This window comes from Erpetoichthys calabaricus, chromosome 9 (genome assembly GCF_900747795.2).
Source record: "Erpetoichthys calabaricus chromosome 9, fErpCal1.3, whole genome shotgun sequence".
In the NCBI taxonomy this organism is placed as follows: domain Eukaryota; kingdom Metazoa; phylum Chordata; class Cladistia; order Polypteriformes; family Polypteridae; genus Erpetoichthys; species Erpetoichthys calabaricus.
In genome coordinates, this window is record NC_041402.2 from 172,093,732 (window position 1) to 172,107,417 (window position 13,686).

General features: G+C 42.2%; 1 protein-coding gene across 3 annotated transcripts in view; it reads left to right on the forward strand.

Annotated features, from left to right (window-relative positions):
* Positions 1–13,686, forward strand: part of robo4 (roundabout, axon guidance receptor, homolog 4 (Drosophila)) — a 91,841-nt gene that overhangs the window by 72,605 nt on the left and 5,550 nt on the right. For 2 of the 3 annotated variants that reach the window (XM_028810408.2, XM_028810410.2), the window contains exons 11-18: positions 1,232–1,417; positions 1,505–1,547; positions 1,643–1,758; positions 2,401–2,694; positions 4,207–4,314; positions 7,355–7,499; positions 9,185–9,418; positions 9,915–10,276. In XM_028810408.2, the coding sequence (XP_028666241.2) occupies positions 1,232–1,417; positions 1,505–1,547; positions 1,643–1,758; positions 2,401–2,694; positions 4,207–4,314; positions 7,355–7,499; positions 9,185–9,418; positions 9,915–10,276 (1,488 nt within the window). The remainder of the gene's footprint in view (positions 1–1,231; positions 1,418–1,504; positions 1,548–1,642; positions 1,759–2,400; positions 2,695–4,206; positions 4,315–7,354; positions 7,500–9,184; positions 9,419–9,914; positions 10,277–13,686) is intronic. The other variant, XM_028810409.2, reaches the window with a different exon arrangement.

The following is a 13,686-nucleotide window of genomic DNA, read 5'->3' on the forward strand; positions in this document are numbered from 1 at the left end:
GCTAAATCAAAACTGAAAGGCACTTTAATGGTAATGCTGTATTTTACATCATCAAAAGAGCAAAACGGGTGAGCAGACTTCAGAAAGAGGCCTCAGGCCATGCAGCCTAACCCTGAACTGAAATGGCAGGCTTTCTGGCCCTCACAGGCCCAAAATGGGGCTCAGGCTTTTAAAGTACAGAAATTTTAAAATAGTTAATTGTGTTCTTTCAGACAGAAAAACTGAAAAAATGATCTTTTGTATTTGAATCATTTTTTTTTTAAATACAGAACAGGAAGAACAAATAGTCAAGACAGGGCAAGAGGATATACAAAAATAATCAAAGTGGGTTTGCCTAAATATATATAATAAGGGTTTCCTTAAGTATCAAAGCAAACAAATCCAACAGAAATTGTGCAAAGCGTCCAGAAACCAAAAATCCAAACAATACTCTGAAGGACCTTCTCCCTCAGCTGGAATAAATAGGCACCTTAAACAATGGCGTCATGGTGGACCCAACTATTGGGGTTCTATCCCCAGAATGCGAGGAATATCACCAGTGAACATATATACACAATACATAAATACTAAATAATATGTAAACCAAACAATATTAAATATAAAAATGACAGGAAACACGTAATATAAACATCCAAAAACAACAGGAATGAGCACAAATGTTAAAGCATACGTAACATACTGCACATCAGACCCTGCCTCAAGCTTAACAGGTGAGAAGAACAAAACCTGAAGTACTTTTATTTAATTTGATTGAGATAAGCTTCCAGTGCATGATCACTCTTAAAGAAGATGGTGACCGTGACGTCACATGCCGTGACATGCAAACACACACACACACACACGTCTAGAGGGTACAGCAATGGGCGCACCAGATGTAGATGAAGGTGACATGATCAGTGTGTGATACCAGATAAGAAAATGGAAACAACAATAAAAAGTTTCTAAGTATCACATTTGTGCAAATCAATGCAAACTCCACAAAAGTAATATAAGTGACGTCCACATCCTGATATTTTTCACCTTTGTCATTTATTCATTAGCAACCTTCCTTACAGAAAATTCATTTTTATTTCTGTTTTTGAGTTATATTCTTGGTATTGTGCTGTCATTTGGTTTTGTGGCAGATGTCTGTTCATCTCTGTGTTTGTTTCAGTTTGGATCTCTCCGTCTGTCTAACTTTCCTAGGATCAGGCAATAGATTGATGGGTGGCTTATTTTGACTTTTCTTTAGGACTTCCTATACCCCATAACCCTCCTTTTGATCATCTGGACCAGATTCTCAGGGTGGTACAGGACCCAGTTTTTATTGGCAGTGTCGGTGCCATCCTCTGGCTGATGCTTATGGTGGCTGCGATTTGCTTCTATCGGCGGTATAGCCGTCATGGCCAGTTCAAGCATGGCCACTGCAAGGCAACAGGTGAGATACAATGTCTTGAAATGTTACCTTGTTTTAATGTTAAAAAATCCACAAGGCTGGCTAACGGTCACCTGTTCTTCATCTCAGGGCTGTACAGACTGGCAAGTGAGGACCTCATCATTAAGCACAGGTAAATGGTTCACGGATAGCCTTTACTCTCCCTAATTTTGTTTGCCTCTTGTGAAGACAAGACAGAAGAAATGCAGGGCTTCTGCTCTTTTTCAGGATGGCTGCTCCAGACTCTCCTTGGATCTCCGGTGCCTGGAAGTCAGCTCCTTGTGGTGAACGTTACCCAAGCCTGTGGGCCCAGAGTAAAGAGAATCCAGGCTTCAGGAAAGCCAGTGAGTTTGTACTCTCAGCTTTGTGGACAAAATCCAAGTGTGCAGTCGGAGTGGGGACTGGGCAGCCAATCAGAACTGTGAATCGTTTATGTGGCAGCCATTCAGATGCATTCATCTCAAAGCCAAAGAAATGAATGCAGCTCACAGCCATTGCATTACAGCTGTACAGCCAATGACAATTATGTGGCATAAACAACAGAATGCACAGCCAAATGGACTGTACAACAAACTATCAATATAAACCCTAAATATACATTCTGAACTGCCAATTAGGAGCCACAAAATGTACATTCCTGATTGCACAGCCTATCAGAAGCATAGTGTAAATTCTGGAATGCCCAACTAATTAGAAATGATGCAATGGACATCACAGAGTGCAGCCAATCAGACTTGTATAATATAAACCCCTGACTGTACAGCCAATCAGAATTGTGTAACCCTGAAGTTTACAATGTAAGTCCCCAGCCATGAAATGTGCACCGAGGTGCAACCAATCAGGCAACAGCAATTCAAATCATATTATGTTTATATCCAATCCAATAAAGGCTCCGATTGCTCACGCCTGACCCTCCACCTATGTGCACTTTGATCTCCGACCTGTCTCATGGTACTCTACTAATTCCTGTTCTTTCTTCTCCACAGCCCTGCCTTTCAAAGAGAAAGAGCCATGCCCTCTGGACATAGCCGTTCCAATTGTGCCCGACAGCTGCGGCTTGTATGGCACGTTTTATGTAGACTTCTCTGAAACGGGCCTGAAAACCTTTAACAGTCCCTCGAGGCAACCCAAGGTCCTGCATGACCCTCCCAGCTTCTCTCAGCCACTTCTCAAAGGTGCCACCTGCAAGGAAGGGCAATGCTTACCGTGGAAACAGGCAGTCCCTGCCCAGCCAAATATGGGCATACTAAAGGAATCGTGGGAGAAAAGACAGAAAAGACGTAAGAGTCAACCAAATGGGGTTGTTGTTTTTATCCTTGAGGTTGGGGCATCCATTGGGTGTCAGGAGGGGCTCTAACACATTCAGCTTGGGTGGATTATCCCACAAATTTGTTTAAACCTTTAATGGCAGCTCATTTGTTTGCCTCTTTGGTGGCATTAACTCATGACGCTCCCAGATTGAAAAAGGGTGATGAGCTTCTGCTAACTAAATGAAAGCTTTGCCTAAACTTTGACTGAAACACCCAGCTCTTCTCTCATTATTCCACCCTGCCATGATGTGGTCCCTCATCAGCTTCTTTCATCTTCTATCCAGTTTGTGCTCATGTGTCAAACAGCTAATCTTGTAAAGCAAAGCAAGTCAATTTGAAGGCCTGTGCTTCTTTGTGAAAACTCTCAAACATGTTGTAAACTTTCATAGCATAAGTCTGGGTAGCTTATATTAACAGCACTTTTTAACGTAATGGAGATCTTTCATGACATGTTGAATGTTCAGTCTGGTAAAGTGGCAGATTTGTTCAGATCACCAGCAGCCCTGCTAGATTCTCACCTGTTATGTCAAGTGTTCATTGTCATCAATTCTGGTTTTGATTCACATGTGACCTTGAACCAATGCCTTCCTTGGAAACAGGATAGGCTCCGCCTCCCCATGAGAATAAACCTGGATCAGAATGTGATTGGACAAACTCCCATTGACAGTTTGTGACTTTTGTATTTTTTGCCCATTTTCTACATATAAGCGTGGATGTTCTCAGAGTTCTCAAGGGTTTCTTCCAAATCACAAACACATGTAAGTCTGGTTGATTGGCAACTCTGAACTGGCCCTGTATGTACGGGTGGGTCATACACTGCGGTCCCATTCAGAGTTGGTTTGTGCCCCGTGCCCCATGCTGTTAAGGTGGCCTCCAGTTCACATGAGGTGTGGAAGTTAATAGGTGGATTCCTGAAATGTGTTAGTAAGGCTTGTGAAAGTCTGGGCTTAGGACTGCATTCTTACTTCTAGCTACCAGAATTGGGCAGTTCACTAAGTAGTTTTTGCATTTTCTTTTCCACAACAGTGGAGTGATCCACCCCAGAAGTCTCTTTTTCCACAATCCAGATTGTTTATTGCTGTCACTGGGAGACCAAGGCTAACCGTGAATATCTGAGCAGGACGTTTACTCCCCGGCACCATGACACTAATCTCAGTTCAGGGAGATTTCATCTACTTCAAGTGAAATAATAAATGACAGAGCTGTATTCATACATGCCGAGTATGTCGATCCATCCATGGACAGACTCGTGTAATATGCTAACATCATTGTAAGGGTTTGGAGTGGCAAGCCATTTTAAGGAAATCTCACTCACTTTACTAAAGGTACAAGACATCTGCAGCTTATATTGCCAGCCGAGTTAGAGTGTAAATGTGAACAGTGGTGGATTTCAGAAATAGTCAGAAGAAGGTGTCTGGGATAAGCATTATTTTTTACATAAGATGTGCAAATGTTGAAAAGATTTTTTTTCTCACTTCCCAGAACTTCATGCAGTGAACAGTGCGCCACTAGCACCCACGTACCACGCAGCTGAGATGCGGAAGAGCGCACCTGCCACAAGGGTAATGAGGCTGTGCCAAAACGCCGCAGGTAGGCCCGCGCTGCTTCTTTTTGAATCAAAGCGCTTTTTAATGAACTCAGTCCAACTCTTTGAAGTGTATCTGCACTTTTTAAAAATGGCCACAAGGGGGAGACAAAGTATCTTTATTTTGCCTTTTGTTTCTGATGGTCTGGGATTTTGTCTGTTTTTATTTTTTTTTATTTATTAAATATTACTTAACTTTACAGATGTCTCTTTGATTAAATATTCACTTTCAACAAAAAAAGCAACATTTATAGGCAACATTTATATTTCAATTCCATGGCATACATTTGAACTTATTTGCCTTTTCCTGATCTCAGCTTTTGGCCGTGTGAAGGACTTTCCCATTTATGTCCCCATAAAAGTTCAACTGATTGTGCACAAAAGTACAAAGAAATCATTTGACATTTTTTTATATTCAAGTACAAAGCAATCATTTGAATCAAATTTTTGTGCAAAATTACTTCTGTATTTTGTGTCTCTTTTGATGTTAGAGTGGGCTTCACTTTGTGTGTAAAGTTGTATTGCTAGATGTTTTAGCATTTTCTGTTGCAAAACTTTACAAAAATGGAATCCATCCATCCATCCATCCAAAAATTTTACTTTTTAACATGTTCAGTTTCAGGATATTCAGCTTAGACCAGGGGTCTCAGACTAGAAGGCTGCAGAATTTCCATTTTTTAAATTTTATTATATGGTCTGACTGTGCTCTCATTTGGACACATCAGACGTTCCTAATGTTGTTTATGTTCTTTTTCATAACACAAATGTTTTTAATCTAAGCAAGTCCGCTCGTATTGTTAACTGGCTTTTTAAAGAGAAAATAGACAGCTTAGGTTTGGGAAAATGAGGGCATCCATCTTGTTATAGCCAGGGCTGGTTCCCTCTCTTATGTTTATTGCATATTTTATTGTTATGTTTGTTGTTTTTGGCTTACTATTTGTCCCGTATTTTTTGTGATTACAGTAATCCCTCCTCCATCGCGGGGGTTGCGTTCCAGAGCCACCCGCGAAATAAGAAAATCCGCGAAGTAGAAACCATATGTTTATATGGTTATTTTTATATTGTCATGCTTGGGTCACAGATTTGCGCAGAAACACAGGAGGTTGTAGAGAGACAGGAACGTTATTCAAACACTGCAAACAAACATTTGTCTCTTTTTCAAAAGTTTAAACTGTGCTCCATGACAAGACAGAGATGACAGTTCCGTCTCACAATTAAAAGAATGCAAACATATCTTCCTCTTCAAAGGAGTGCGTGTCAGGAGCACAGAATGTCACATAGATAGAGAAAACAATCTCTAGCAAACAAATCAATAGGGCTGTTTGGCTTTTAAGTATGCAAAGCACCGCGGCACAAAGCTGTTGAAGGTGGCAGCTCACACCCCCTCCGTCAGGAGCAGACAAAGAGAGAGAGAGAGAGAGAGAGAGAGAGAGACAGAGTTTGTTTTTCAGTCAAAAATCAATACGTGCCCTTCGAGCTTTTAAGTATGCGAAGCACCGTGCAGCATGTCGTTTCAGGAAGCAGCTGACAAAAGATAGCAACGTGAAGATAATCTTTCAGCATTTTTAGACGAGCGTCTGTATCGTCTAGGTGTGCGAACAGCCCCCCTGCTCAATCTCCCTACGTCAGGATCAGAGAAAGTCAGCGCAACAGAGAGAGAAAGTAAGTTGGGTAGCTTCTCAGCCATCTGCCAATAGTGTCCCTTGTATGAAATCAACTGGGCAAACCAACTGAGGAAGCATGTACCAGAAATTAAAAGACCCATTGTCCGCAGAAATCCGCGAACCAGCAAAAAATCCGCGATATATATTTAAATATGCTTACATATAAAATCCGCGATGGAGTGAAGCCACGAAAGGCGAAGCGCGATATAGCGAGGGATCACTGTATATCCATCCAGCCATCCATTTTCCAACCCGCTGAATCCGAACACAGGGTCACAGGGGTCTGCTGGAGCCAATCCCAGCCAACACAGGGCATGAACCAATCCTGGGCAGGGTGCCAACCCACCGCAGTCACTGTATATCGTTTTTGTTATTATTGTCATTTTTGTTTTTTCTTTAGTAGTTAGTACTAGCTGTGCTGCCCGTCTATGATGAGTTGTAATCAAAGTAATAAATGTAGACCTCAGCGTTAACGTTTGCAGTGCAGTATGTCTGTCCAGTTGCTGTGTCTCAGGATTCATAACAGCAGTGCTAATGTTTGTGATGCGCCATCTGGTGGACAGCAGGAAGCACAGCAAGCCGATGTCCACACAGACACTTGTTCTTTTATTATGGTGGACTTAGGAATTGTGTTTGAATCAGTTCTTTGCATTTTGTGATTGAAACCTCAAGAGGTGGGGCCACCATGACATCACTACTTTTGGACCACCCTCTGCCATTATATTGAGGTTTAGGAGGTGGTCTCATGAGTGCGTCATTGGAAGTTGTGAATTAAAGTTCTCTGCTGTGAGTACTATATTTGGTTTATGTGTTTTTTGTGGGTTTCTTGCTTCTGTTTTTTGATTCTGAGTATTGCGTATTGGATTCTGTTTTGTATGGCTTTGGATTGCCTTTTTTGGCAAATCTTTTTCGCTTAATTTTGCTTTTGTGTTTCTTTAATTTATGATTATTTTTGAATAAACTCTTTATTTATAAAGATTCATCATTGCCTTATCCTTTAAGCCAGAGGTTTCTACGGTTTCCTCTCTAATGGAGGTCCTTTTCACATATCTGGGTCAATTAAACGTATTTTTGAACAGTTTGAAGCCTTTGCCCAGTTTTTGGGCCTAAGTAGACCTGCCCCTAGGTGGACTGGTGAAGGTCCTGGTCTTGTTTTGCTCCTTTTTTGAGATCTTTCACCTTTTTCACCATTTTCTATTGCTGCTTTACAGTAGCAGCAAAAAGTATATTCCATGGACAGCAATAATTGGTCGCCATTAAGAAAATGGCTGGAATGAAAATCTGCAAGGAGCTCAGGTTGAGACCCCTAAAAGCAATGCTGCTTACTGTGAATGTCTTTATATAAAATAAGGACTGACTGACGATTTCTTGTCTCTAACAGGAGGAATTCCAGTGAGCCCCAATCTTATCAGTTCTCCCAAAATCCTGCACTACTCTGCCTCCCTGCAGCTGATCGACATGTTGCCGGCCCACCCTTCTTTCCCACAAATAGCCGAGGATGGACAGAGCCTGAGCTCTGAAGAGGGGTAAGTGCCAGTCTGCAAAGAGCCACAACTGAGAAGCATCAGTGCTAAAATCCCAGTATGAATTCATGATCAGGTTCAGGTATATTGTTACAGGTACAGAGAAATTCTTAGTTGTATGATTGGCCAACATCCCCAGACCTGGTTCTACCCTAAAAATGAAACTGAATCCCAAAGGGAAGAAGCAAACCCCTCACGTTGACTTCTTGAAGATGATTTAAAGAAAACTTTCTCGCCCTAGTAGAGTACTCACTTGAAACCCTTCTGTAGAATACAAAAATGGCTGAGAGAGAACATTATGGCTCAACCTGAACACCTGCTTCTTGAACCCAGTTCCTACAAAGATGAACCACCAAACTTCAAAAAAGTCTTGAAGCCTAATGAGCAACATGAAAAACATTCAAGCTCTAAAAATCTGTCACTGAGCCCATAAGCCCCAACCCTAAAAGCAGCCCCCTAAAACTCCATTTGGATGGAATCCGAATGTCCAGCCCAGCGCCTCAGAGTGACTGACCTTGAATTTGCTTATTCCATTGTGCATTGAGCTCCATCTGGTGACTCCACATATAAAATCAATGAGCTCTAAAAACCTCTTCATCAACAGCTATCTGAACCCAAATTTCCAGTAGAAGAAGAGCTACCAAATTCAAATAAGAGCTTCTGAAGGCCGACATCTGAAAGCCTGTTTGAGTGAATGAACCCCTGAATCTCTTCCCTCAGCTTATGCAAAGAAACAAATCATTTGAAACCTAAGAATCTACTTACAAAACCTTTGTTTCCAACATGAATCCCAAACACAAGTATCTTTAGAGCTAATTAAGAAAGAAAGAAAACGTGGCACAGCGGTGGGACAGTTAGCCACACCCAAGCTCTAAAACAGTCAAAAGTTGCTGTAATGTTAAAAAACATAAAATCACAAAATTGCAGAGAAACGGAAAAAGCAATAAGAAACATAGAATAAAAATACACAAACACAAAAAAATATGAATTCTGAACGTCACCTGTGGTTTCGTAAAAACTGCTGAGGCCCAAAAGTTCTTCTTTAAGCCCAGTTGAAACCAGCAGAGGTGCCAACTGAAGATAGCTGCAGGGCTGCACATTACACTTTGATTCTTCTGATATCAAGCCCACTGAATCCCACCCAAATGCTTCTCTTCATTAAAAGAACAAGATGCAGTTCCAAATCAGCTGCTTCTTCTTCATGTCACTTAACAAACTACATTGAGGTTCCAATGCCAAACCCATTCTTGAGACCTGATTATACAAATAAAAGCCAGTGAACCTCAAGCCCCGGTATCCCAAGAAGAGGTGGTTCCACCCCTAATGGTGTGTTAAACCCAGGCTTCACAATTAAGAGCCACATAACCCCCAAACCAGCTTTTCAAATCCAATTATGAGGAAAAGAGTTGATTTCATTTCAAAAGTGCATACTTATCCCCGATTTTCCTGAGAAGGTGGCCACCATAACTTCTCTTTAGCTTTCTCAGGCCCAGAATTTGTTGCTTACTGTTAAAGTCTCAGCATGTTTAGGGGACAACAGATATGACGGACATGGGGCTCCTCTGGCAGGATGGCCTAGATTGTGTCCTGTTGCACTTTAACAGTTAGATTAGTTTAGTTATGGCTGATCAGCTCCTTATGAGCTTTAGACACCAAAGAGAATATGACTTTATCTGTTCTCCCAACAGCTCCAGCAAATCAACAAAATTGACCGTCGATGGAGGCTCTTTACTTTCAGGAAGATCTGTCCTGGGCCCCCGGTCCCCTCCAGCAATGGACGATCCCTCCTACCTTACTCTGTCCTATAGCCGCCTGTCCACTGCCTCCTTTTGCTTGTCCCTGGATGAAGAGAATGAAAGTGCCCTGGCGTCTCAGGATGTCGAACGCTTTGTGGAGCTTAATCCAGAGGCGGCCAACAACAGGTATGTATGTGTCCATTTGTGGGATCCTTGGTCATGTTCTGTTTAATTTCGAATTCTGTGTGGTAACAGCAATCAAATATTTTTTCGAGGACCTTCCATTCGTCTATTAGCAACGTTTCCTAATGCAGTTGAGGGCGACTGGGCAGGAGCCTGATGGATGGGGTGGGGTGGCAGTCCATGACAGACCACATGTGTACGCACCCTTATACCCTGTTTAATATTACCAGTTAATCTAAGACACATGCACATGGCTTTAGGACGAGGGAGGAAAATTAGACAGCAGCCGGGCCAAATCCATGAGTGTGGAGTGGTGGAGCAGAAGGCCTGACGACTGCACCACCATGCTGTTATGCTTAGAGTATCTCAGTCCCAATTATCTTACAGGCACAATTAATGAAAGTCTCACTGCTGATGTGGTCAGAAAATGTCACCAATGAATACTTTTATACAGGTGCTGTCAAAAGCAACTTAGTGACTTCATCCATTTTCTTTCTAGCAGCCCCCCGGATCAGAGCCCAGCTTCCATTCCAAGGCCATTCTCTCCGACACCCACATTTGGGTACATCTGTGGCCCCCTACCCCACAATAACGAAGCAGATGAAGCGTCTGAGGACTTGCCTGGGTTGCGCTGCCATTTCCCAGCCGAAGGTGGCTCACGCCGCTGTTATACCCCCACGTCCTGTGACAGCGAATGGGAGGGGTCTCTGTGGAATGGATGGGGGTCCATTTCTGACGGCAATGCCCTTAGTGCTCGCGCCAGCCTTCTCAGTTCTTCGGATGGCTCCTTCATGAACGACGCCAGTTTTGCCCGCGCACTTGCAGTTGCTGCTGAGACATTTGGAGAAGGAGCATTTCCAGGTAAGGGTGACCGGGGAGGGCCTGAAAGCACGGCAACACTTTTGTTTTAGTCAAGATTTACAGTTTCGTGTGAAATGAATAAATAAAAATTATTCATGACCGTAATAAACTTCCCGGTGGAGGCTTGAGGATATCAAGTTTTGTTTTCCTGGTCTTTGTAAGATTTTGCTCAAAATCGAGTAATAGTTGATTTTTTTGTATTAAGGTATTCTAAAAACAAGAACCCCAAGATCACAAAAGCACCCAACAAATATAAAATCATAAAGGACACATCATGTTTATAATATGTCAGTCATTGTCCAACCCACTATATCCTAACACAGGGTCACAGGGGTCTTCTGGAGCCAATCTCAGCCAGCACAGGGCGCCAGGCAGGAACAAACCCCGGGCAGGGCACCAGCCCACCGTAGGGCACACACACACACCAAGCACACACTAGGGACAATTTAGGATCGCCAATGCACCTAACCTGCATGTCTTTGGAATTGTGGGAGGAAACTGGGGAGAACATGCAAACTGGGAAGCGAACCCAGGTCTCCTTACTGCGAGGCAGCAGCGCTACCACTGTGCCGCCCTTCATAATATGTGACATGTCTCATTTCATCCAGGACAAAGATTTAGAAATATAATGTGATACGTTAAGAAACGAGATCCATACAACATTTTCCTTTTCTTCTGTATATGTAACACAGTGTTCTCCAGCCCTTTGAATGTGACGCAGGGCTGTGGATGGTTCAGAGCTTTTCCTAGCATCATTGGATCCATCATGGGGACACACTCACAGGGACAGTTTAGAAGCACCAGTGGACCAAACCTAACCAGACACTAGGATGCTGGATGCATGTGGACCACCAGTGCTGCCCCCCTGACACAGTTACCAATGTAAAATAAATTTTAATGTTAGTCACTGAACAGAAGTGATGATTGTTGTAGTACTAGTAAAGGCCACCAGGAGGAGCTCCATAACAAGAATCCCAAGCCCACCAAGTAGCCGTTTTAGCAATCTAATGAGCACATCTAAATCGGGATCTTAATAAAACACACGCAGCTATTTGCATTCCTGACTCCTGACGCCTACTCCTTTGTGAATTCATTTGTGTTCATTTTTAGATGCAGATCCATCAGTGCCATGTGCGCCATGTAAACAGATGCTGTGTGGCTTTGACTTTTCCGATTCTGATTTATACCTTTGGCTTAACAAAAGCACCTGAAACCTTTTTTAAACTCATCCACTGCATTCCCTCTTTCTAGAAAATGCTAATCACAAACATTTGCCAGAAGTAGGCTGGAGAGTCACCAGCTCCAAATCAGTGAAGAAAGCGCATGGGCGCCAAGCCACAGATCTGCGGTGGGCGAACTGAATTATTTCACATGACGCCAGGCCCAGCAAGAGATGTTGTGCTTTTGCTTTTCTTTTTTGCTTACTTATTCTATATTGGGAAGTTCGTAAATTAATGAATGTCTTGGATAGTGGTAGGCATATTTGTATCAAACCCCCCATGAGAACAGTGCAGCAACCCTTTTTCTCAAACTATGTCTGCACCGGCCAGTATTTGTCTCAGTCAGTGTAAACATTTCCAGATACCAGCACGGATCCAATGGAAAAATAAAAAAAAATGTCTTTGTTTTACTAGGTGAGAAACTTTTAAATGGAGCCAAGCCAGTCGCTGCTTCAGCTGCAATTTTATTAATAAAATTTCACGATGGGCTGGGGGGTCCCAGACTTCACCTTGACTACAGTCAGCATTCAACAAAAAAAATAAAAAACACCATAAAAACATGAAGCAGTGGCCAGGAGAAGATATGACTCAGGGAAAAGAAGATCAACGCTCATTTGACATTTGATTTTTGAGATTCCATGTGGAACGCTGCACTGACGGAAGTCATCCGATTGTCCTGTTCATTTAGGACATTTTTGAAGATGTCATTTTTAAAATGCATCTTTCTCAGAGCGCCGTTTTGTTTTTTATTTTAGGTGCCACCATTTGTTGTCGTTTAGGATGCCAGGCTGAGAGTGTGCGATGTGTGACGTCATTAACTGTGTAAAGGTCAGCGTCGTTCACTCCCAGACTGTCCAAGATTGTGGTAAATTAAAATTAAAAAAAAAAAAAAACTATTATTATTAAACAGCTCTCCTCTAAGTCTTTTCTGATATTCGACTTCGATTTACATCTCGTGATTTGACTTCGGTTACATGAAATATTCCAGTTATTGACTCGCTCACCATTTTTATTAATCTATGATTTTGTTTTATATCCTGGCCATCATTTATTATTACAGTGGAACCTCGGTTTGCGAGTATGATTGAAGATGTGAGTTCCAAAATCTGCTAATTACACCTTTGGGTAAAATTTAGTGAACACGTGATTGTGACTTTTCATGCAGTTGGTCATGCGGTGAAAATATGTTTGAGCTTCAAAACCTGCTAATTGCAACAGTGTAGCGCTATAGTTTTAGGGATTTAGTTTCAAAATCTGCTTACTGACCCAGATTTTCCTATTTATCTCCAAAATTTATCTTTTGTACTTAGCTGATTTTGGAACTGAGCTCTTCAATTCGTTCTGGAAATGTGCTCGCACTCGTATAACAAAGTGAATTTCCCCATAAGAAATAATGGAAACTCAGATGATTCGTTCCACAACCCAAAACTATTCATATAAAAATGATTAATACAAAATATAAAGTAAAAATACATAAAACAAATTAACTTGCACTTTACCTTTGAAAAGAATCATGGCTGGTGTGAGGGAGTTTCTAAACTCTTGTGGGATTGCACCCAGCGGGACGACACGTGGAAGAGCGTCCCAAAGCAGTCGTAGTCTCCCAGCGCTGTAGCAGTTCGCCGTAAAAGCGAATCCGAAAAGATTGTGGACATGCTATAAGCGCCTGCTGTCAATGGGTGATACAAGGAACATTATAAATGCACAGGGCACAGTACTACTTGGCCATGATCCTGCCTGACTGCTGTGTTTGTGTATAAGAGAGCGCAGATCCCACTACAATAAATAACTGTGCTGTTGCTGTTTCAAGCTGAATAAAGCTGGTGTTGCTAAAGTACTGAAACTCAGCTTCGTGTTTTAGGGTGCAAGACGGGGACTCGCACGTCACAGCGCACACACACAGAGTCACAATACTGTAGTAAACAGTGTAACCTCATATGGATGTTGACTAGGCACGCCGACTCAGACGGAGAATAGGAGACGATTGTCCGCAGAAAGAGAGAGAGAAGAACCATCAGCTCAGTTGTGATCACATGAGGCTCAGCAGACAAAGCGTATATATACTACTCGTACTGCAAGACCTCGCTCGTTTATCAAGTCAAAATTTATTACAAATTTTAGCTTGTCTTGCAAAACACTCGTAAACCAAGTTACTCGCAAACCGAGGTTCCACTGTATTCTTGCTATTAA